General features: G+C 33.5%; 2 protein-coding genes and 1 pseudogene across 4 annotated transcripts; 2 read left to right on the top strand and 1 right to left on the bottom strand.

Moving 5' to 3' along the window:
• The first annotated feature begins 199 nt into the window (after positions 1-199).
• LOC123720943 (DNA mismatch repair protein Mlh1-like) lies at positions 200-7302 on the top strand. 3 transcript variants are annotated; one of them, XM_045685756.1, is made up of 11 exons: positions 200-408; positions 910-973; positions 1068-1267; positions 1631-1901; positions 2146-2302; positions 2742-2825; positions 3352-3494; positions 4020-4576; positions 5182-5318; positions 6244-6369; positions 6986-7302. In XM_045685756.1, the coding sequence occupies exons 1-11, from the start codon at positions 296-298 to the stop codon at positions 7285-7287; spliced, it is 2154 nt and encodes a 717-aa protein (XP_045541712.1). In that variant the 5' UTR covers positions 200-295; the 3' UTR covers positions 7288-7302. The 3 variants fall into 3 exon arrangements, with proteins under 3 accessions (XP_045541712.1, XP_045541713.1, XP_045541714.1); XM_045685757.1 differs by lacking the exons at positions 200-408; positions 910-973 and having other exon boundaries at positions 1074-1274; XM_045685758.1 differs by lacking the exons at positions 200-408; positions 910-973 and having other exon boundaries at positions 1211-1257.
• Positions 7303-8317: 1015 nt separating this feature from the next.
• Positions 8318-19164, bottom strand: LOC106720473 (DNA replication licensing factor Mcm6). The gene is given in 15 exon segments (XM_045685755.1): positions 8318-8437; positions 8969-9114; positions 9967-10083; positions 10622-10737; positions 10995-11185; positions 12125-12191; positions 12193-12392; positions 12930-13082; positions 13620-13777; positions 14405-14543; positions 15793-15916; positions 16565-16737; positions 17497-17688; positions 18190-18613; positions 19016-19164. Coding segments are annotated over 15 exon segments (2412 nt in total). The 5' UTR covers positions 19108-19164.
• A 615-nt stretch (positions 19165-19779) lies between these two features.
• On the top strand, positions 19780-24673 carry LOC123723039 (annotated as a pseudogene).
• Positions 24674-24679: the final 6 nt, after the last annotated feature.

Genomic DNA, 24679 nt, shown 5'->3' with positions numbered 1-24679 from the left:
ATAAAAAAAAGTAAAGTGAGGGGGCCAACTTAACACTAGAATTTGAAATTGTTTTTACGGAGAAAGTAGGAACTCTCAAACGATATTTCTTTTCTCTCCCTCGAAAACCTCTCAAACGATTCTCAAACGATTTGCGTAAAAAAAAGTTAAAAAAATGAAAGTGAGGGGGCCAACTTCACGGAGGTCAAGTGTAGTAACTCTTTGACTAAGAAAAATGCGGGAAACGTCAAACCTAAATTCTCTTGATTATTTTCGTTTTGTCAACTTAGTGTTAATTAAATAATATGAAACGATAATGGCAGAACCAGGAATTATTAGAAAATTAGATGAGAATGTTGTGAATCGTATAGCTGCTGGTGAGATTGTTCAAAGACCCGCCAATGCTCTGAAAGAATTAATTGAAAACAGGCGAGTTTAATCTATTCACCCATTAGACAACTTTCTGTTTTGTTATTTATTCATACAAAGTTTACATTGTGTTCTTTTTTACCCTCATTAAGTCTTAAAATTGTTTACGATATAAAGATAGAACTCACAAGTTTATTTGGTTTCGAGCATTAATACCTAATCCAGAACACAAAAGTGAGGCAAGTTAAAAGTCCTATTATGGCCTTTTACATGGAAAATTTTTCTTATGTTGCCGTTTCCATTAGGCAATTAATACATAAAATAAGTTATAATTTTCGTTATCTTATTTTGTTTATTAAGTTTATGAATATATAATATAAAAACAAAAAACATTACAGTAGACCCACAGCTGTCTGGCCTCTCTCCCCTTGTAATCCGACATGACCATTTTCATGCTTCATAAATTAATTGATTCATAATTATGATTTTTATTCATAGTTTTTGATTATTTAATACATATGTACATACATTATATTGATTAATTTTTTTCTTTATTTTCAGTTTAGATGCAAATGCTACAAACATAATAATAACCGTTAAAGCGGGAGGCTTAAAATATTTACGGGTAAATTCAGATGATATTGATTTCATTACAACATTATTTTGAATTTCTATTTTGACACATTAAATCATTCTAAATTTCTATTTCTTTCTTTCAGATCCAAGACAATGGTACTGGCATTAGGCATGATAATTTAGACATTGTTTGTGAGAGGTTCACAACATCCAAACTTCAACAATATGAGGACCTTCAGGAGATCAGTACATATGGCTTCCGAGGCGAAGCCCTGGCTAGTATCAGCTATATCTCACACCTCACTATACTCACGAAGACAGCGGCTGATAAATGTGCTTATAAGTATGATGTAATTTGAGATATAAATAAGTGTGCAATTTCAATATTGAAAAAAACATACTATCACTAAAACTAAAACAGAGATAACAATGAACTTTAATACAATGTTATATGTTATTTCAAGGTTACAAAAGTACATAAATAACTAAAAGGGAAGGTCTTTAACCTGCCATTTCTATTTCCGACTCGCAATTAAATCACCTAATCAAACCGGACCAATGAAGCCGCCGAGTCAATGGACTGAAATATCTTTGATCCATTTTTCAATGTAAACAACATATCTTATGATATCATGGCAACTTTCAATCCTCTTGCACATTGGTCCTTCGAGCTGGAGATAAACTTGAACTATAAAATTTTTTGCAGGGCTTCATATGAAAATGGTAAACTGAAAGGTCCAATAAAGGCATGCGCTGGTAACAACGGTACACAAATAACTGTCGAAGACCTCTTCTATAATGTATTAGCTCGTAAGAAGTCTCTCCGAAGTGCAACAGAAGAATATTCACATATAATGGAGGTTGTAGGCGGATATGCCATACATAATAGTCATGTTGGCTTCACATTGAAGAAATTCGGAGAGAATACAGACATCAAAACGTCTATTAAGTCAACAGTGGTGGAAAATATTAGGATTGTTAGTAATATAGTTTTTTTTTTAAATAAAACTAGCTTTTACCCGCGACTCCGTCCGCGCGGAATGAAAATAAGAAAACGGGGTAAAAATTATCCTATGTCCTTTTCCTGGTTCTAAGCTACCTGCCCACCAATTTTCAGCTAAATCGATTCAGCCGTTCTTGAGTTATAAATAGTGTAACTAACACAACTTTCTTTTTATATATAAAGATATATAAGTTTTTTTTTTAATTGTATATTTAAAGATTCATGGAAATAATATCGCCAGGGAGTTGTTAGAAATTGAATTAAAGGATGAAACATTGAAAATGTCGCTGCATGGATTTGTTACTAATGTCAATTACTCGCATAAAAGAGGAACCATGCTGTTGTTTATTAATCATCGTTTAGTGGATTCACAGAGTAAGTTTTTATTTCATCATAAGCTCACTATACGTCCAAACTGAGGGGCTCGGAGCCTACCCTAAGTTAGGGGTGACTAGGTCATAGTCAACCTTACTAGCCCAGTGAGGGTTGACTTAACACATATTATTGAATTTCTTCTCAGATATGTGCAGCATCACGATGTTTTCCTTCACCGTAAGAATGTCGGATTAATGTACATATGTAAATCGAAAAACACATTTGTACATGACGGGATAAGAACCCAGGACCTGCAAATTGCAAGTCAAGTACTTAACCCCTGAGCCACCGACACTCTTAGTTTTTATTTGTATTTTAAATTTTGACTACCTGAAAAAATACAATAGAAAAATTCATTAATAAAATAAAAGTATTTTTTTTGCTTAATTTTAAATGTTTTTAATAATAAATGTTTGTATTTAAGTTTTTTTTTCTTCAGGTATACGAAAAGCGGTGGATTCCGTTTATTCAACATATTTGCCGAAGAATGCACATTCTTATGTCTACCTCAGTATTGAACTAGGTAATATTAATATAGATAAACAAAAATAAGATTAACTGCATCTCTTACAGTGGGTTTCTGAGACCAAAATACCCGTTTAAAAATATTCTTAACTCTGTTTTGTTAAAGATTATGTCAGAGATGACGAGATTTTCACCTCAGAAACCAACGATAAGTTAGTGTAGAAAAAATATGAGTAAAATATCTCCTCTCAAAGTTTGTCTATATAGACAGGGGCGGAGAGTAGAGAAAATTTTTAATACAAATAAAATTCATCTTTTTACAATTAAAACAAGGTTTAATTGTACTTTTTATGTCTTTTTTACCCTTGATCTTGTTAATAAAAGACGTGTAAAGTAAAATTGAATCATGTAAAGATTAATTTTATTTGTAAAAAAAAAAAATCTGCCCTGCTTTTCTGTTCGATTTTGTCTAAACGGCCTACTTAAAAAAAAACCTTAAACTATTCTTACTCTATTTCACTTAGAGGTATAAAAATAGTTTTTTTAGTTTTTTTCTTAGTTAAAACTGTTTTTTCTCAAATTAGATCCAAGAAATGTAGATGTGAATGTACATCCAACAAAACATGAAGTTCAATTTTTGTATGAAGAGCAGATAATTGACAAAATTAAATGTTGCATTGAAGCAAAACTGCTCAGTTGTAATTCATCCAAGGTTATGTATACTCAGGTAAATATTTTTTTCATTATTTTATTACAATTATTATTTTTTTACCAAACAAAGTCCTATATTTTAAGTATAATAGAATAATTTCAGTGCCGGCAATATTGAGAAAAAGTAATATCACAGATATAAAATAAAAACATTTTATTTTACATTCAAAGTATTCTGTGGATTGTAGTCATAGCAACGAGTTTTTTTTACGATACAATTTAAAATTATTTTATAACAAAAAATTAATAATTAAAAAATAAAAAATGATAGCCCACTCTTTACGCCAGCGCCAACTATTTAAGCTTTCAGCTTTTTTTCCCATTCTTTGAAGTTATCCTATTTAACTAACTAAATCGGCTTATGACTGCGTCTCAAACCTCTAGAAAACCCTAATTCTACTAATAGAATAAGCCGTGAGCATTTAATGTTCCATTTTCACTGGCGCGACAGCGATTACTATGATGCAGGGCAGGGCTTAGTGAAAAAAGGGTCTAAGGGGTCTAATAGGTAGGCAAGTGATAATATTACAGTTTTACACAGGCACGTCTACCTGGCACAACAATGGTCGATGAAATTATTAAAAAAACAACCGATGGAGCAAAAATTTACGCCAAAGATTTGGTCAGAGTCAGTTCAGATACACAGAAAATTGATAAATTTTTCCAAATCGCTTCCAAACGTAATGAAAACGAAACAAATAATGCAAAAGAGACAGAGAAAATTGTTTCTGAAGAAATAAAAGATAAACCAATCGTACAAATTAATGATGAAGCTTCAGATATTCTAGAAAATTCTCTAATAGAGGAACCAAAAGAAATAAAAGGCAAAGAAAAGTGGAATTTGCATACCGCAGTGGAACAAGCAAATATAACTTATATAGATCCAAAGGAATCCTTTAAAACCAGGATATTTAAATATGAGAGGGTAGAAACGAAACTGACAAGTGTTAAACAACTACGTATGGACGTAGAAAATAATTGTAATATGAATTTGAGAGAAATATTAGCGAATCTAATATTCATCGCTTGCATTGATTGTCATCAATCTTTAATACAACATTCTACTAAATTATATTTATGTAATACGACGAAATTAACGTGAGTACTATAGATTATTTTTATAATTCTTAAAAAATAAACTATACTTAACTATATGGTTTGTAAGCATATTAGTATTTTTGAATAGTTATATTTTACATTTTCGATACTCAAGCGGCAACTGAACCCTACTGCCCACCACATTTTGGCAAGGCATGATTCTTATATTAAATATACCGTAATTACTCTTAGTGTTCAATCTTAGGGTTTTTACCTAAGTACGGCTGTAAGTAAGGTTGCCAGTTCGCCAAACCTACTAGCCGGACAGACCAGTCAGTTTGACCGGACATTTGGGTAGAAAGACACCCTGTATTATTTAGGATTATGTCTTAGTATTAATAAATACACTCTCGTTTGGGAAATGTAAAAAGCCTAACAGAAGCCGGAAAACCATTTATTTTGGCCGGACACGCAATCAAAAGCCTACCTACGTCCGGCTTTATCCGGACGCCTGGCAACGCTAGCTGTAAGACAGCAACTAGATACAAGTGGAGTGTTTTAAAAATGCATCAGTTTAGGCAAATTTCGTTACACGAAAAAGATAGACATATATCTATTAAATTGGTGTGAAAGAGTATATACTGACCTTTAGAAATATGTTGCAGGGAGGAACTTTTCTATGAAACGTTGTTGTACGACTTTCAAAACTTGGGTTTGATGAAGTTGTCGAACCCGTTGCCTCTCGAAGAACTGATGATGTTAGGTCTAAAGACGCAGGAAACAGAATGGAACTCACAATATGGTAAAAACAATCTAAATATATAAAATTCTCGTGTCACAATGTTCGTTCCCGTACTCCTCCGAAACGGCTTGACCGATTCTCATGAAATTTTGTGAACATATTCAGTAGGTCTGAGAATCGGACAACATCTATTTTTCATACCCCCCCCCCATTTTTTAAATGCGCGCGGACGGAGTCGCGGGCGACAGCTAGTAATCACTATAAAAACTATTAATGGAATATCTTATATATATATATAAAAGAAAGTCGTGTTAGTTACACCATTTATAACTCAAGAACGGCTGAATCGATTTAGCTGAAAATTGATGGGGAGGTAGCTTAGGACTAGGAGACGGACATAGGAACTTTTTTTATCTTGTGTACATTTTTTTATATTCCGCGCGAACGGAGTCGCGGGTAAAAGCTAGTTTTATATATCTGTCTCTTTCTGTACGCATACGCTTTATGTTCCTTCTCTTTCATGTAACGAAATGTGACATATTCTTGTTTTTTATCTGTCACTTTTTACTTTGCCAATAATAACAGCTATTTGATTCGTTTATAAATCCAGTAATTTGTTCTCTATCAATATAGTCGCAATAAAAACTACCCTATCTTTTATGTTGGAGCAAATTAGATACAGTCAAGATCGTTTTCCTTCTCGAGAGGATCAAAACTAAGTATACCTGTGATTTTTTTAAAATTTATTGGTATATATCATCTATAAATGGATAGGCTTTAAGACGTAGTATTTTGTGCTTTTTTGATTTTCGCCATTTTATTGCTGATGGCAGCGGTTTTTTAGCGGTGGTGTGGATTAATAATATAGAATTAAATGTCACGTAACATCAATAGGCGCGTTTAAATCGGAACGAAGCAAAACCTGTCATTTTCAAACAATGTCCTATTCATTCAGTGGTATATATATAAAGTTTTTTTTTTTCAGGTGAAATGTGCGAAGTGGCAAAGCAAATGACATTACTTCTGCTCAGTAAGAAGGAAATGTTGTTTGAATACTTCACATTGGAAATGAATGCAGATGGTGAACTTTTGGCGTTGCCTTTGTTGCTTGGTATATTATTATCTTAATATATATAAATCTCGTGTCACAATGTTTGTCCTCAATGGACTCCTAAACCACTTAACCGATTATAATAAAATTCGCACACCATGTGCAGTTCGATCCAACTTGAGAGATAGGATAGTTTAAATCTCAAATTATAGTCGCAATTTTAATTTATTGCTAATTATTTGTCTGTTATTATTTGACAGTCACAATTATCTGTTAACTCCAAATGATTCTAACAGATGTCGATACCTTTCGACTGGGTTGAGTAAGTAATCAATAGATGGCGCTGCTATGGTAAATCTACGAACGTGTCATATAAGCTTATTAAATGAGCGCGGACGGAGTCGCGGGCGACAGCTAGTTGTATATATATATACTAGTTTTTGACCCCTGCGACTCCTACCGAATTAAAAAAAACTAATAAGTAGTTTTTCCAGACTATGTTCTATGTCTGTGCCAAATTTTTTATGATCTGTTCAACCGTTCCGGAGATACCTTCAAACAAACATCCATTCATCTAAACTTTAAGATTTTTTTTTTGTATAAAATATTGGAGGTTTAAAAATGAGATATTATTCAGCAATGGACGATTGTTTTATTTATTTTTTTTATTTTTTAGATGGTCACACTCCATTCATGGGAGCTTTACCAACATATCTAGTTCGTTTAGTTACCGAAGTGAATTGGGATTCAGAGAAGGAATGCTTCGATACTTTCTGTCGTCAGACCGCCATCTTTTATTCTCAACCGAACCCTGATTCTATACAAGAAACACAAAAATCAGAAGAATGGAAACAAGAACATGTTATATTTCCAGCGATACGAAGAAATTTTCTACCTCCAAATAGATTTGTGACCAACGGTGTGATATTACAAATAGCAAACTTAAGCGATTTATATAAAGTGTTTGAACGGTGTTGAGTATAAATGATATTTTTAATGTGTGTTTTATTTTTTTACAACTTAAGGTCCTTCAAGAAGCAAGCATATATGTCTCTTAAAGGTTGGCAATGCATCTGCAGTTCCTCTAGTGTTGTGGATGTCCATGGGCTTCGATGATCATCTTGGTGTTACCGCCACTCATTTGCCCCATTCTCTTATAAAAAAACACGAAAGTTTGAAGTTACATATCTATATACAGTCAAAACCGTTTATGGCGACATCGTTTAGAACAACATACCGGTTAAATTGACCAAAATCAAAGGTCCTGGCTGAATGTTATTACATATCTTTCCTATTAATACCTGTCACCGGTTGTTACAACTATCGGTTTTTACGACTCAATATGAGTAGTCCCTTCGATGTCGTTATAACAGATTTTGACTGTATATATAAAAGAAAGTCATGTTAGTTACACTATTTATAACTCAAGAACGGCTGAATCGAATTGACTGAAAATTGGTGGGCAGGTAGCTTAGGACCAGGAAACGGACATAGGATCATTTTTATCCCGTTTTCTATTTTTTTATTCCGCGCGGACGGAGTCGCGGGTAAAAGCTAGTTACAAATACAATTTGTATTTTTGCCCTAATATAAAATGTATATTGTCATTACCTGGTTACATTAAATGAACACTTATTTGTGTTCTCAGACTTGATACCTAATATTTTGGATTCTTCTGTGGTACTCTTGAATCTACTAACCATTTGATTACACATTTTTGGTAATCATTGTTCACAGGTTCTATTCTAGAAGTTGATATTATAGTCAAAAATTTTTTCTGCAATTTTCTCTTTCAACTGTAAACAATAAACTATAAAAATTGTAGTATTTAATTGTCTTTTAACATTGTCTTAATCTTCAACAAGAAGAGTAACGTAGCAGAAATCTCAGTTCAGTGATTTGAAAATTTTGGAAGGGATTTGCTAATCAGCAAAAAAAAACACAAAACTTTAAAAAAATCATCATTATTATAATAAGACCAGCATAATAATTAAAAAATAAAAATCAATTATACGTCCACAACGAAGTTTGGGTGGACGACTAATAATGGATCGTCTTCTATCTCTTGTTCTGATGATTTTTGAGTCGCTTTTAGACCAGTGGTTGTCAAAGGTATAATAACTTGATCCTGAAATAAAAAGAAAAACTTATAATATACAAATCTTATTTAAAAAAAAAACATGTGATAGACACAAACTACATTTCATCACCATTTTAGGCAATCTCTTTTGTTTTCTTGAAAAAAAAAAAAAAACACATTTGAACACATTTAAAATTTCCCTTACTCAAAAATTAGAAATAAACAGGAATTTACATGAATTCAATGTACATAATGGCTGGTAAGATATTAAAATTAAAAAACTTGAGATGTGTCAAGGGACACCCGGATGGAACGAAGTTCCTTTCAATTAATTAGTGAAGGAACCAATGTTTATTCTATGAATAAAAAACTTGAGTCTTCACAAGAAGTACATTTTATTTCTATGAATTTTCGTTATATATTGTCACGTCGTTGCCATGGTTACTATAGCAAAAAGTGTCGTGACAACTTTTCGTAAGAATTTTTTCCGTCTAGCCCCCTTTCACAACGCGCGATAAGGAACTTCGTTCCAAAAATTGTATATTTTCTTAACAAACAGGAGCTGATAGTTATACTTACATGATACATGAGCCTTTCAATAACTTTTTCAACCAGAACTTTCCTTTCAACCAACTCGTCTTCATTTTCTATCTGTCCTTGTGTCACCAGTTGCTCTAAATACCAGTTTACTACTGCACTCTTACGCATACCTGCGCTCTCCTCACCTGAAAGAATAATCAGTATACTACCCGGGTACTATAGAACGCCGCACCCTGGTGGCGACAATAGGCGAGGACCTCACTCCCTGGCGTCATACGCGCCATGTTAGGAAGTGAGAGGTCCTGGGACGCCGTTGCCTCCTTCTGCGAAGAGGTGATTTCGCAGAAGGAGGCACAGGAGCGGGAGCGCGAGAACGACCCTCTGGCGCCCCCGCTCCGACGCCGTAGAGTGGGCAGAAGGAGGCGGCAATTCGCCGCCGCCCTTCCCCCCACAAACATGTGAGAGGGCGATAACGCAGGCGGGGCCACGGAAGTAAGCTAAAGCGTTCCCGTGGCGCCCGCCATAATGCGTTAGAGGGCAGTCAGGTTTTAGTGGGTATTCCGGTCGCCTTCTGCGGCCGGCGAGTCCCACACTCCCTACGCCATTGCACAGCCCGGCGTAGGGGTGCGTAAATGCATTTCCTGACGTTAAAAAAAAAAAAAAAAAGGTACTATAACATGACACCTCAATGACATCAATGTGACAACAGTGCCGAATTGAAATACTTCGACCACACAGAACACACGTGAAGAGGAAGTAATTCAGCGTTTCGTCTGATGAGTGTGGTGCCGGATACCTAATTTAGTCCATGTTCCCTTCCCACCCTTTTCTTATAAGGAAAGGATTGAATATTAGAAAGAGGAATTTAAAATTTTTTAAAAATAAACTCAAAAACTACTGGACCGATTTAAAAATAACTTTTTTCATTAGAAAGCTACATTATCACTGAGTAACAAGCTAAATTTATTACTACTAATATTTTTTTAATTCCGTGCGGACGAAGTCGTGGGCAAAAGCATTAAAAAAATATAACTTACCTCTAGATTCGGCTTCGCTTTCTTCTTTCCTCATAAACACAACAAGCATGACACTTAAAGATTTGTATTCTTCAAATGATAAAGTTAGTTTCTTCTTTCCAGATGAGTCTCCGTTTACTGGAAAGAAATTTAAAAAAAAAAACTAATTTTATTGTACCATTCAGTGAAAAAATAATAGTAGATTATAATGACAGCATGAGAGTTTGATAATATTTTCTCAGTAACATTTTGTAGCATTAAAAAATAACTAATAAGAAATTTATCATCAGCTCACTATACATCCCCACTGAGGGGTTCGGAGCCTACCCTAAGTTAGGGGTGACTAGGACATAGTCAACCACAGCCAAGTGCGGGTTGACTTCACACATATCATTGAATTTCGTCTCAGATATGTGCAGCATCACGATGTTTTCCTTCAACGTAAGAACGTCGGATTAATGTACATATGTAAATCGAAAAACACATTGGTACATGGCGGGATAAGAACCCAGGACCTGTAGATTGCAAGTCAAGTGCTTAACCCCTGAGCCACCGACATCCTCTAATAAAAATTAAGCCACAAATAATTTAATATGTTGAAAATTAATAAAATAAACAAAAATATTATATTTCATCTGTTCCAGCTCTTGCCACTGTAAAAAAACAGGATACTCACCAGTGGTGGCTGTAGATGGGTCTTGGTCAACCTCCATCATGGGTTCCCACTGAGGATCATCTTCATCTAAATGTATATCAGGTTGCTCAACTCGGATTATAGATTTGTTTAGTAACCTGTAAGTTTTCTTTACGTTTAATTTGCATAAGAATTTATAATTTTACATATAAAAAGATATATTTAAGAACAAACTTGCTCGCTTTACCCTTGTCTTGGAACTTTTTTTTTCTGGGGGGAAATCTTCAAAAGATACCCTGCTTTCTGGAGAAAAGGCAGGGTTATGTGAGATTTACTAGCTAAAGCGACATTTTTAAATTTACAAATTTCAAAGATTTTTTTTTAATTCACACAACATGTATAGAACAGACTATACCTGTAAGCTTCGTGTACATGATGTTCAGTGACAGCACCGCTGCAGTGCAACTTGGCGACGGCTTCTGAGAGCCTCACGAGTGACTCCAGCTGACGTACTGTGATACGCCACGCCCCCGCCCCCGCCCCCGCCCCGCCCGCGTCACGCCCCCGCAGCACTGTGTAGTATTCCACTAGTAACTTCCCTGCTTCCTATAATAAAAAAATCTTGTGAGCCATCATGGGACGCCTGGCAGATGTGAAACATCGTGTGTGTACAAGTAATATGCATAAAATATTAAATATTATAATTAAATAAATAATAATGATAATAACAATAATGTATACCTCAGATAGCGTGGCGACCCGTCGCCACACCGTACACTATACTACACATAGTATATATATATATATATATATGTATACCTTAATATAGCGTGGCGACCCATCGCCACGGCAAGCGTCGCCACGCCAACAATTCGGTTTACAAGTGATCCTATAGATGTTTCACATCAAAAATTATTGGTCCACAAAATTTTATTACGACTCTGCCTCCTGCAGGTTAATCTAAGTCAGGTACTTATTTATAAAGTATGCTTGTATGTGTGTGCACTTGTGTATATGTATGTTTGTGCTTGGGTATGTGTGTATGTTTTTTATACTAATATACTTAGAGGGTCGGTGGCTCAGAGGTTTAAGCACTTGACTTACAATCTGCAGGTCCTGGGTTCGAACCCTGCCATGTGGTTTTCGAGTTGCGATTGTTGAAGGAAAACATCGTGATGCTGCACATATCTGAGAAAAAATTGAATGATATGTGTGAAGTCAACCCGCACTTGGCTGTGGTTGACTATGTCCTAGTCACCCCTAACTTAGGGTAGGCTCCGAACCCCTCGGAGGAGACATATAGTGAGCTGATAATGAATATAAATATACTCAAGAGTTACTACTTACTTACTAAAAATATACATAAGAGTTGATTTTCACTGCCGTCACAATTCAAAAAACATATAAAACAAAAACTGAGATAACTATGTTTTCACAATTTAATTCACAACTATTTTTAACCACATTGTCTGTGGAGAATTAAAAAAACTTAGTAAGTAGCCTAAGTTCCACATCTGTGCCAAATTAAAAAAAAACAACACTCACTTCAGTGATAAACGGCTTGAATGATCTCGCAAAAGCAATATATCTCAACAGATCTTCTCTAGAGTACGACTATTTTCCTTGCAATGGCATAATCAACCATTTCACTGCTCTCATCTATTAGTATAAAGAATAGATCAAACCGGGACATGATAGGTGCACTGAGAGCTACATTTTGCTGCAGAGACTTCGCACGGTCATATCTACCACCTACAGGATTGGCCGCAGCTAATATTGAAGTTCTAGCATTTAAAGTTGCTCTTACTCCTGCCTGAAATAATTAATATTAGTTATAAATAGAAATTATTAAAAGTAGCCTATAATATGCTCAAAATTAATCCGGACGTTACTCAGATTACCCGGAATAAAAACGGTTTAAGGACAGACAGACATAAATTGTTAATATTGGTTTTTCGTTATGGGTAAATGAAATATCACCGTACACGAAATATTTTTTTTTTCAATATTACAGACACTTCAATTTTATTCACTGTTAATATTGGTACTAATATTATAAAATGATTAACATGAGTTAGAGGTTATATTTTTTGGGTACCTAAAATTGTCGCATTTACCCTAATTTTTTTTTAATTCATTCACATTCTTTACCTTTCATTTATTAGTAAGATTTTAAGAGGTTAAGTAAAGTAAACATTAATATCACAGTATCACTAATATTTTCTAAAGCTAGTAATACTTTGGGTACAAAAAGACCACACAAATTTCAAAGTTAACACCAACTGCTTCCGCTAATATCACCATTACCAAGGAAACAATTTTTTTTTATTTGTCAAACATTTGGACTAACCTTAGCAATGGATATGGTCTGCTGTTCCATGGCCTCGTGTATGGCAACCTGGTCTCCGGGGTCCATCTTGTCAAACTCATCAATACAGCACACACCATTATCGGCTAACATCAGTGCGCCCGCTTCTATCACAAAGTCGAATGACTCCTCGTCCTGGAATACCAACTTATATGTTCATTTTTGCCCGACTTACAGAAGGGTAATGATAGTGGGTAAATACAGTCATAAACGGGATTCCAAAGGACGGGCATATTTTTATCGCTTATACCTCTATAATCAGAGATCGGAGAGAATCCTCATTCTCTCTGACTAAAGATTCTTACTTATGGAGATCAGCTGGGACCGGATAATGACTCTCGCTTATAGAGGTTTCTCGCTTATCTAGGTTGGACTGTATTAGGAATATACGAGGGATATTAGTTGTTTTGAAAAATGGATACAATTTCTAATAGAATGAAGAGAGTTGTGGCAGAGTATTTTTAATTCATTCAGATCACTTAGGTTGGGTTAAGAAATATTAACCACAAAAATGGAAAATACAAACAAACAAGCAATATAAGTTTTATATTTTGTTTACAATATTTACCATGAGTCTCTGTTTTTTCAAAAATATGTTTTAAACGGATATTTTGGTCACAGAAACCCACGCTAAGACTTTTATTTGGAACCAAATATAAAGACATAACTCACCCTAACAACAGCCGCAGTGAGACCGGCTGCAGATGATGCTTTGCCACTAGTATAGACAGCACGGGGTGTCATCTCACTGACTTGTTTCAATAACTGTGACTTAGCAGTGCTCGGATCTCCCACTATACATACATTGATGTCACCACGAAGTGTGGTACCTGATAATATTTACGTGTTAATGTTTACACTGACGAAATATGTATAAAAAAAAACCTCTGTAATGTCTAAATAATGTCTTAATGTCGAAAAATTGATAAAATATGTTTTTTTCTAATTTTTTTTTATATCAAAAGATGGCATACGAGCAAACGGCCACCTGAATTCGCCGAAATAGCGAGGTGACCGTTGTCCATAGACATCCGCAAATGCAGATGCGTTGTCTACCTTTAATCAACGGAGAAGGGGACACACAGAAAGAGGATATTTCACCTTCTTATGCGTCCTCTCTTCCGCTAAATCCACTTCCCATTTTTTCCTAATAGGAAAAGGGTGGGAAGGACAAGAGGACTATTTAGGACATTTCAAGTTACCGCAGTCAAGTAGTAAATTGATCATAAACATTGTCGAGACATTTCTTAATATCAGAAATCTTTTTTATTACATCAAATCATGTACATATCCCTACATAAACATATCCAAAGGAAAATAAATAATTATTAATTAATAAAAATTAATCAATTTTAACATTAATTACAAAAAAATGAAACAGCCAAATTAAATTTAATTCTGTATAGTTAACTAAATAGTGTTAAAGTAATTAGTTTTAAAATTGAATATTGACCTACCTTCAATAGTAGTTTTAGCGACTCCTCCAAATAACATAAGTAATATTCCTCGTTTCACTTCATTGTTCCCGTGTATGCTTGGAAATAAGCTTGTTATTAGATTATTATACAGATTCCTGTCTTTTGTCATCTCATACACCTAGATAGAAAAACATATAAAAAAAAATTAAACACTTGTGAGTTTCCACTGTGGAAACAATCGGGTAAGACTGCAGTGGAAACTTATGTTTACACATTAAAAAAAATTAAAAGATTTCAACAGTAAAGTAAATTTAGACTAACAAAAGGTGTTTCAAGAAACCAATTTTTTTTCTCACAATACCTTATCATATTACATCTATATATATATATATATACATATATAAAAGAAAGTTGTGTTAGTTACACTATTTATAACTCAAGAACGGTTGAATCGATTTGACTGAAAATTGGTGGACAGGTAGCTTAGAACCAGGAAACGGACATAGGATAATTTTTACCCCGTTTTCTATTTTTTATTCCGCGCGGACGAAGTCGCGGGTAAAGGCTAGTATTAACTATTTAAATACTAAAAATTATCGTTATCGCTCCGTTCCGACACATTTTAGAGTAAAAAAATATTGTAATTTTTATTGTATTATCAAGAAATAAAAATAACATAGTAATTATCAAGAATATAAAGATGATAAAGAGCTACATACTTCCTGAATTAATTGTGTATGATATTCACTATAAAACGACAAGAGATTGAAGGTTCTGTTCTACTTATTATAGTATACTAGCTTTTACCCGCGACTCCGTCCGCGTGGAATAAAAAATAGAAAACGGGGTAAAAATTATCCTATGTCCTTTTCCTGGTTCTAAGCTACCTGCCCACCAATTTTCAGTCAAATCGATTCAGCCGTTCTTGAGTTATAAATAGTGTAACTAACACGACTTTCTTTTATATATACAAAGATAGATATATAGATTATGTTTATTGTTAACATTTATTTTAAAGGTATTTTAAAGTATTTAGCTATAGTTATTTAGTTTATAATTACATCTTTATTCTGTAATTATTTTAAAAGATAAACATTTAATTTTAATTGCCCTCCCAAGCAGACTTGGCAACAAGCAGGCGACCGTAAAAACTAAGCCAAAACATTAAAGTTTTTTCACCTTTTCTTTTCTTTTTTTTTTTCGGGGGAAAATTCGGAGGGAAAGTCAGGATTATGTGAGACTTAACTCACTAAAACCCCCTCAGTGGCCATCTTCATGTGCAAATGGTAAGAGTCCCGGGATCTCCAAAGGAATGCACTGGGACTAAAGTTTATAACACCTAATGCACCGAAGTCATGTGACTGGTATAAAGCTAAGGAGATAAGTATGACTTTTACTAAATTTAGGTATGTTTTCAATCAACATACCTGATTCCACTCCTTGTCAGTCATGTGTTTCCTCATGTCATCAGTTGTTAGATCATCTGCTGTTATCTCAGCAGTGCCAAAGCGACGAGACATTGCCTGTACACTGCACGCGAGGAATGCTGTTCTGAAAACCATTTTATTACCACACTAACTACCTTACTTAAACAAATACAGTCGAACCTGGATAAGCGAGAAACTCGAGTTAGAGAGATACGTTTATAAGCGAGAAAAATATCACGGTCTCTTGGATTCTAGCTTATCCAGGTTACTTACTTTTACAATTTTTTTTTTTTATATAAAAAGACAAACGAGCAAATGTCCACCTGAATTCGCCGAAATAGCGAGGCGACCATTGCCCATAGACATTCGCAATCGCTGATGCGTTGCCTAACTTTAATTAACGTAAAAGGGACGCACAGAAAGATGACATTTGCCTCTCCTATGCGTTCCCTCTTCCACCAAATCCACTCCCCCTTCCCATCCTTTCCTAATAAGAAAAGGGTGGGAAGGGAAAGATAACTAAAATTACGCCTTTTTATGGAAGGAAATTGCTTCCACTTAACGCCTGTCTTCTGTGTGGTCGTGGTATTGCACCGGTCTTTCCCATTCCTGCACCCAACAAATATTGTTGTTGCGGGATCTACCACTAATAGAAAAAAAATTCTCAAAAAGTACACACTACATTAATTAGATTGGTTAAGATTAAGAGTAGTTATTACTAGCTCTTTACCAATCACTAGTTGACTATGTATGAATAGACTCCACAACTTACTTGTAATGCAGTTCGCGTACACCCAATGCTTTCAGTCCTTTGATACCTTCCATTTGACCTTCATTACCCTGTCTAGTCCTTGTAGTCAGTTCCGCTTTGGCTCCAGGTAATGAAAGGGAGCCAACATCTGGTACTACTATAAGTGTACCTGTAAAATCGTATCTGTCACCTGCCTGTAATGTTAAAGAAATATTAATGGGAAATTCTAGAATTTTTCAAATTAAAATTATTAAATTAGGGTATTCGATATTCAAGGAGATTCTAGATTTTAAAGCAGTTGCATGTTTATGTATCCTAAAATATAACTTCTATCATGTAATAAAGTTGAACCTGGATAAGCGAGAGTTTAAGGCGCAACAATATTTTTCTCGCTTATAGAGGTTGTTAACTTTCCAGGTGCAACTGTATATCTAAATTATACATTTTTATTTTAGAATTAACTCACTATGTTATTTTTTTGTATTGGTGAAGAGAATAGTGGCTCTGAATGTATTTAATACAGACTTATTTATCCCAAACTCAGTCAAATGGTAGATTTTTTTTATATTACAAGGTGGCAAACGAGCAAGTGGCCACATGAATTCGCCGAAATGGCGAAGTGACCGCTGCCTATAGACATTCGCAATTGCAGATGCGTTGACTACCCTCAATCGACGAAGGAGACGCACAAAAAGAGAATTGTTTAACCTCCTCCTCCATCAAATCCACCTCCCTTCCCATCCTTTCCTTATTAGAAACAGGGTGGGAAGGGAAAGAGGACTAAAATTAGGCCTCCGGCACCACACTCATCAGACGTAATGCGGAATTACTTCCACTTCAAAAAATATAAAAAAAAAATGGTAGATAAACAATGCACTGTACAATTAAATAAGCGTAAAGGATAAAATTAAAAATCACCAAGTTGATAAGTCAAGGTTTTATAAAATACATACCTGTACAGATTCCACGGCCTCTGCCCTAAGTATGAGTTCAAGAGAGCGTGGTATACAGCCACGAGGTAACTCCGCTTGTGTCTCTTGTATTCTTATCTTTTGAAAGTCAACAAATACTGATTTGTCAGCATCTAACATGAACCGTCTTCTATTCGCGCACACTGGATTCCGACAAATTGCTGGTAATGTGTACTGTAAATAAAAAAAGATTAAATAAAGTGAATTAAAATATTTAGAAAAAGAAGTAAAAGGAAAATGAAAAATTAAGATTCGGGAAGGGAAAGAGTACTAAAATTAGGTATGTGGCACCACACTTGTCAGTCAAAATGCAGAATTGCTTCCACTTAATGCCTGTCTTCTGTGTGGTCATGGTATTTCACCGGTCGACCTGGCCCATTAGTGTACCCAACAAATATTGTTGTTGCAGGATCTACCACTGTTGAATACTGTAGTTATTTTATTTATAGTTCTTATCCTTTTTTAACAGATTTTTTTATTATAAACTAAATAAAAATGATGAACTCCAACTAATACGATGTTCACATGATAGACATACATAGAGAAGCAAGAGTTTAGACTCTTGTCCTAATTCCTTAGGGAATTGTGGTATTTTTCTTGATGCTAGACGTTTTAATAATGTTTCAAAATAAATTAAAGAGATTTTTAAATATTCCTGATTATTTAAAAACTTACCTTAAATTGTTGTTCAACATTTTTTACAACAGTCTGACAATCTAAACAGACAAATGTACCCAAAACTAACTCCGGATGTACAGGGTGAGTTCTCACAATTTGTCCTGAAATTCTTATCAACGTCCCAATCTTAGTTGTCGTTAATTCTCGTACTTTATGCCTTGTAGGCACATCTACAAATGACACATAGCATTCTTTACCAACGAGTTCCTTTTTAACATTACTGTCAGTTATACTTAGCACATAGTTTAATATAGCTTGGTTGAGAAATGGATATATTCTATAATATTCTTCAATAATAGTTGTAGCTAGATTCTGGTTGTATCTTTCAACATCATCAAAACTGACTTCTAAGGTACTGGCTTCTGGCTTTATTAATTCTTTTGCTGGTTTCTCGTATTTAATTTCATTGTCTTCTTTAAACCTGAAATTATTAACATAAAAATTATATTTCTTAATAAAAATTTACAAATATCCTGTTGTTGAAGAAACTCAAAGGTTGATATAGTTTGCAGTATTATTTAAACAAGTTTTTTTTTTTTATAGAAGGGGGCAAACGAGCAACGGACCGAGAATTAAATAGTTTAAATAGTAATTTAACATTGAAGCATAATGTAACATATAGTCGAAGCTCTCTTCCTCATTACTCAGAGGAATTGGTAGGAATTGTAGATTTTTATATCCTTATATAAAAATTGAAAAATTCTTTAAAAATTCATCAGTAATAAACACTATTTCTTTACGTTTACATTGTACAATATTTCTTTACATGTGTTTATGTTATAAATTATAAATGTATTACAAATACGGTAAAAACAAAACTTACTCTTCTAAAAAATCTTGAAACAACTTTTGGCAACGCACACCTACATCATCTTTTACTTGCTTCTGGGTAGAATAAGTATCAGCTACATCCATTTTTAAAATTGTTAAAAACTGTTACTATTATTATTTTCAAATAAAAGCTTCTAAACAATTGACAGGTTAGGTTGCAATTTTTTATTTTATTTTACACATGAGGAGGTCTTCAGATATATCAATTATGAGACCACTTTCTTTTCGTATTCTTAGTTAAAACACATTTATTAAAAAATAGTCTGGTTTCTTGGAATGGGAACTTAGTTTTTTGTTTTAAAAATGAACTTTCAATAAAGTTGCCGATTGAGTTTGACAAGCTTCAATTAATTTTGGCGCGAATTTAATAATGTTCCTTCGTTATTTTTTGGCGTTGGATACAATGTTTTTGGCCAAAGTTATTTTTAATCTTACTAAAACTCGAACGTTTAGATAGATTTAAATGGATGGATGTTTGTTAGAAAGATTTTCCAGAACGACTTTGGCAATTTAGCATGTTTTAAGCTAAATTTGTGAACATTTTAGTCATTTTAGCATATTTTTCGTATTTTGGCATATCAACTTATATACCTCTAAACGAAATTTAAAGTCTAACTTGAAACGAATGACAATTTTAGTATATAAAAATACGAACATTAAGTTCGAAAGTTGATACAACTAGATTTATTCAAGAAAACTCAGAGTAAACTAGACTATAGTTACTGTACTCTATGAGGTCATTATATTTGACAGATGTTGACATGTGACAAGTTGTAGCAAAGCAAAGCAATACAAAAAATCTAGCAAATAAATAAAAACCTAAGTTAATGCAGTCCTAATGTATTGAAATATAGTATTCTTTCATGTTATTCCGTACAATGTGATTGGAGACTAGTGAGAAATTTTTACTATTTGAAACATAACCTTCTCCATGTAATTGAATCGAAATTGCCGAAATATTTTGGCCCTTGTTTTACTTCACATCTTTAACTTATTGTAGTAAATAAGATGACTGAAAAGCAAATAGGATTTTTATACAAAGTAGCTGCTAGATTAGCAACTGTACCAAAAGACGAATCACAAGTACAACACCTAAGAAGTTATTACATGTAATAATCCTAACTATAAATTACTTTTTATTAATTCTTACTTTTCTTTCTTCATATTAACCACCAAAATATACACGAATATTTTCAGGATGAGGTGTATGGAAATAACAAAGGGTTATGGATTACCACAGCAACAATTTTCTATCAAAAATCGTTGTCCACATTGTTGTTTAGAATGGACAAGAAATACTGGCACAAAAGTATGACATTTCTGTTATTTCATAAACATACGAAATTCGTACTGATATTATTTGACCATTATAACTTATTTTCAGGTCAAATCTTTACAACTAAGTAAGAGACAGAGAAAAAGAATCAAGAGAAACAAATCAAAAAAAGATTTATTGTACAACACCTAAGAAGTTATTACATGTAATAATCCTAACTATAAATTACTTTTTATTAATTCTTACTTTTCTTTCTTCATATTAACCACCAAAATATACACGAATATTTTCAGGATGAGGTGTATGGAAATAACAAAGGGTTATGGATTACCACAGCAACAATTTTCTATCAAAAATCGTTGTCCACATTGTTGTTTAGAATGGACAAGAAATACTGGCACAAAAGTATGACATTTCTGTTATTTCATAAACATACGAAATTCGTACTGATATTATTTGACCATTATAACTTATTTTCAGGTCAAATCTTTACAACTAAGTAAGAGACAGAGAAAAAGAATCAAGAGAAACAAATCAAAAAAAGATTTATTGTACAGCAATAAGCTTGTAAGTACAGTAAGAAAACATATTTTTTTATTATTATTATAGCTTATTTTTTATTACTATTTTCTCTGTGTATTTTTGTTTTAGGAACAAACTTGTAACTTTTGTAAACACACTACTACTAGGACAGTTTTAAAACCTAAATTGGAAGATAAAGCACTCATTAAAGTGGAAGCAGGACATACAAAAAGCAAAAAATCCAAAAATGTAATAGAAAAAAAAGAGGACCAAAAACCAACTGATAAAAATCAAATACTAAATGCATATATCACATCAAAGGATGTGTTTTCATTGAGTAATAAAAACAATACACTATCTAACACTGTTTAATAAATATTAAACATTTAAATATTGAAATGGCAACCTGGCTAGAAGATATTTTTTATTTATTCTTTTTTGTTATTGCAACACTTGCCTAATAAAATTTAATTTACATGCATGTCATTTTTTGTTCAATTTTAAAATAAATAATAATTAATATTTTTAAGCTCGCATTTTTATTGTACATGCGAGCTAGTGGTCCTTCGATTTAAACCAGTGAAAGTTTTAGTAAAAAATTGTTTTTTGCGGTGCTTGTGAACTATATACCGGCCTCCGGTACGTTTGTGGCCCGCCAAGTTCGCAATAGAAAATTGCGAGGAACTTATGATTTCTCGCCTCGTGGACTCGAAGAACATCAAGATTGCATATAAAAATATAGTGTCCATGTGAATATTGAAGAAAATAATTGCTATTAGCTGCAAATAAAATTCCATCTTTTTATATCCAATTCGAACCAGTTTGAACAAGGCGCGCGGCGTGGGTTGTTACCGCAATGTTGGCACGATTGTTAACCTCAGAGTGTCGACATCTATGATGCGGAATGCTGTCGTAAGGTTGGCGGACGTACATATCTGTCAGCTGTCAACAATTGTTTTGTAAACAAACGGGAATTCGTTGGTTTTGATTTTCTTCAAATTGGAAGTTTGTTTAATGAATAAAAGTGTAATAAAGTGCGGTTATAATATAAATAGTGTTTCAAGAGTTCTTTAAAAGTGTACGGTTCAGTCGTTAAACATGGCTGAAGACTTGAAAAAATTAATAATTCATCGTGGACTGCTTAAAGGTACTATTACTCGCATTGAAACTTTTATAAATGATCAAAAACATTTAACCTCTTCTCTGGAGATCCTTCAAACCCGTAAAGATAAGTTAGTCGCTACTATGCATGAATACGAAAGAATACAATTGGACATCCTGATGTTAGATGCAAATGATAAGGAAAACATAGATCTTGTAGAAGAAAAATATTATGTTATATTATCTAAACTAAATGAAAGTCTTAAAACCTTGACCGATTCTAGTAAATCAGGATGCTCAAATGTAACCAATTGCCGATTACCAAATATTGAACTTCCAATTTTCTCAGGTAAAGATTATACAAAATATGCTCCTTTTATGGATTTATTTACTGCAGTTATTGATAAGAATAAGTCCTTGTCCAATGTTCAAAAACTATTTTACTTGAGAAAATATGTCAGTGAAGATGCATTGGCAATCATTGTTAATTTGCCTCTTATTAATGAGTCTTATGAAGAATCTCTGGAGCTATTAAGAAGGAGGTTTGATAATAAAGCTAGGTTGATTGCAAATCATATTAATGTGATCTTAGAATTGCCAACCATGCAGAGGGGTACTGCGGCTGCAATTAGAACATTTGTTTCTGATGTTCAACAGCAGCTTCATGCTCTTAGAAATTTAAAACAACCAGTAGATCAATGGCATATGTTGCTTTTATCTATTTTGAGTAAGAAGTTGGATCAATATACCAACAGAGCGTTTCAATTAGATCGCAATAATGAATCTTTGCCAACAATTGCTGAGTTCATTACTTTTTTGGAGAAACGTGCTACTGCTCTAGAGGATAGCGGAGAAAGGGCATCTCATGAAAACACCTCCAAAAAAGTCTTTAGGGTCAGCAATGTTGTTACTAATAATAAAAATACAATTAAAAGAAATTGTAATTTTTGTGAAGGAGTTGGTCACTTACTTTTTGAATGCCCGCGCTTTAAGTTAGCTCCTACTAGTGATCGTCTTAAGTTTGTGCAAGATCGAAATTTGTGTTCGACTTGTCTCAACGATCACAAGGGACGCTGCAGGTTTCACTTTAAATGTAAAAGTTGTAAAAAAGACCACAATACCCTTCTCCATGAGGATGATAGTAAAGGAGATCCAGAACAAAATGTTGTTCTTCACACAAATAGTTCCTCTAATCAAGTTTTACTGCCTACTGTAAAGGTTAAAGTCTATGATGCTAGGGGACATTACCTATTTGTGAGGGCTCTATTAGATACTGGCAGCCAAGCCTCATTTATAACAAAATCTTTAATGGCAAGGTTATCCTTGAAACCTTTTTATCAAGCCACCAATATTATTGGTATTGGTAATAAATGTAACAACATAAATAATTATGTAAACCTTAATATTTATTCTCCAGTGCAAGGTGTGCAACTCCACATTAAATGTCATGTAGTGGATTCTATAACTACACAGTTGCCTCAACAAGAAATTGATATAAAGCAGTACAAATTACCAAAGAATGTATTTTTGTCTGATGATAATTTCAATGTACCTGATGAGATTTCATTACTTTTAGGAGCTGATGTATATTTTAACATTCTTTTGAATGGTCATATTAAATTGCAAAATGGTCCTATCTTACAAAATACACTCTTTGGATATATTGTGGGAGGCACTGTCTCTAGTAACTCATTGAATAAAAATGAAAGTTTAGTGTCAAATTTTGCTTTTTGTAATACTGAAAAACTTGAAAACATTATGCAACAATTTTGGTTGAATGAGAAAGTGCCAGAGGTATCACTTATTGAAAACACAGAAAAACAAAAAGCAGAAAATATTTTTCTTTCATCTGTTAAATTAGAAGAAAACAAATTCTATGTTGATATGCCACTTGTTTCAAGTTTAGATCAGTTACACCTCGGGGATTCTTTCTCAATCGCCTTGCAAAGATTTCTTGCACTGGAAAAAAGGTTTAAAAAGTGTTCCATGTATCTTCAATTATATAAAAGGTTCATTGATGAATATATTGCTTTAGGGCATGCCAAGATAGTTGATAGTTGTTGTGTTTTATGACAAAGGCTATACATGCTGAAGTATTCACCAATTTGACTACAGAGGCTTTCTTGGCATGTCTGAAAAGATTTATAGCTAGGCGTGGTTTACCCACAATCATTTATTGTGACAATGCTAAAACCTTTAAAGGTGCTTGTAACACTCTTATTAATTGTATGAATTATTTAATTCAGAATCTCATAAAGATGATGTAATTTCGTAACTTAACATAACTTTATCTAATATGTTTTTCTTTTGTATGTCAATGTTAAGTTAAACCTATGTATAGGTAATTTTAGTTTAGTTCTAAAGTTAAAGAAAAGGGTTTACTCTTATTATATTGTTTAATTTGTTGCCGGGCCCAATTATGTTTAATAAATATTAAACATTTAAATATTGAAATGGCAACCTGGCTAGAAGATATTTTTTATTTATTCTTTTTTGTTATTGCAACACTTGCCTAATAAAATTTAATTTACATGCATGTCATTTTTTGTTCAATTTTAAAATAAATAATAATTAATATTTTTAAGCTCGCATTTTTATTGTACAAACACTATAAAGGAAAAACCAAAAGTTATCAAGAACAACAAAAGGAAAAAAGATAAATTTGCCGGCTTATGTAAACAAGCAGTGCTGGCTTCTGCTAAATTTAAAGTGGAAAAAGAAAAGCCCAGTAACATTTCTTTATTTCTTAAACCATGT

This window comes from Papilio machaon, chromosome W (assembly GCF_912999745.1).
Source record: "Papilio machaon chromosome W, ilPapMach1.1, whole genome shotgun sequence".
Lineage (NCBI taxonomy): Eukaryota > Metazoa > Arthropoda > Insecta > Lepidoptera > Papilionidae > Papilio > Papilio machaon.
This window is presented reverse-complemented; position numbering and strand designations above follow the sequence as displayed.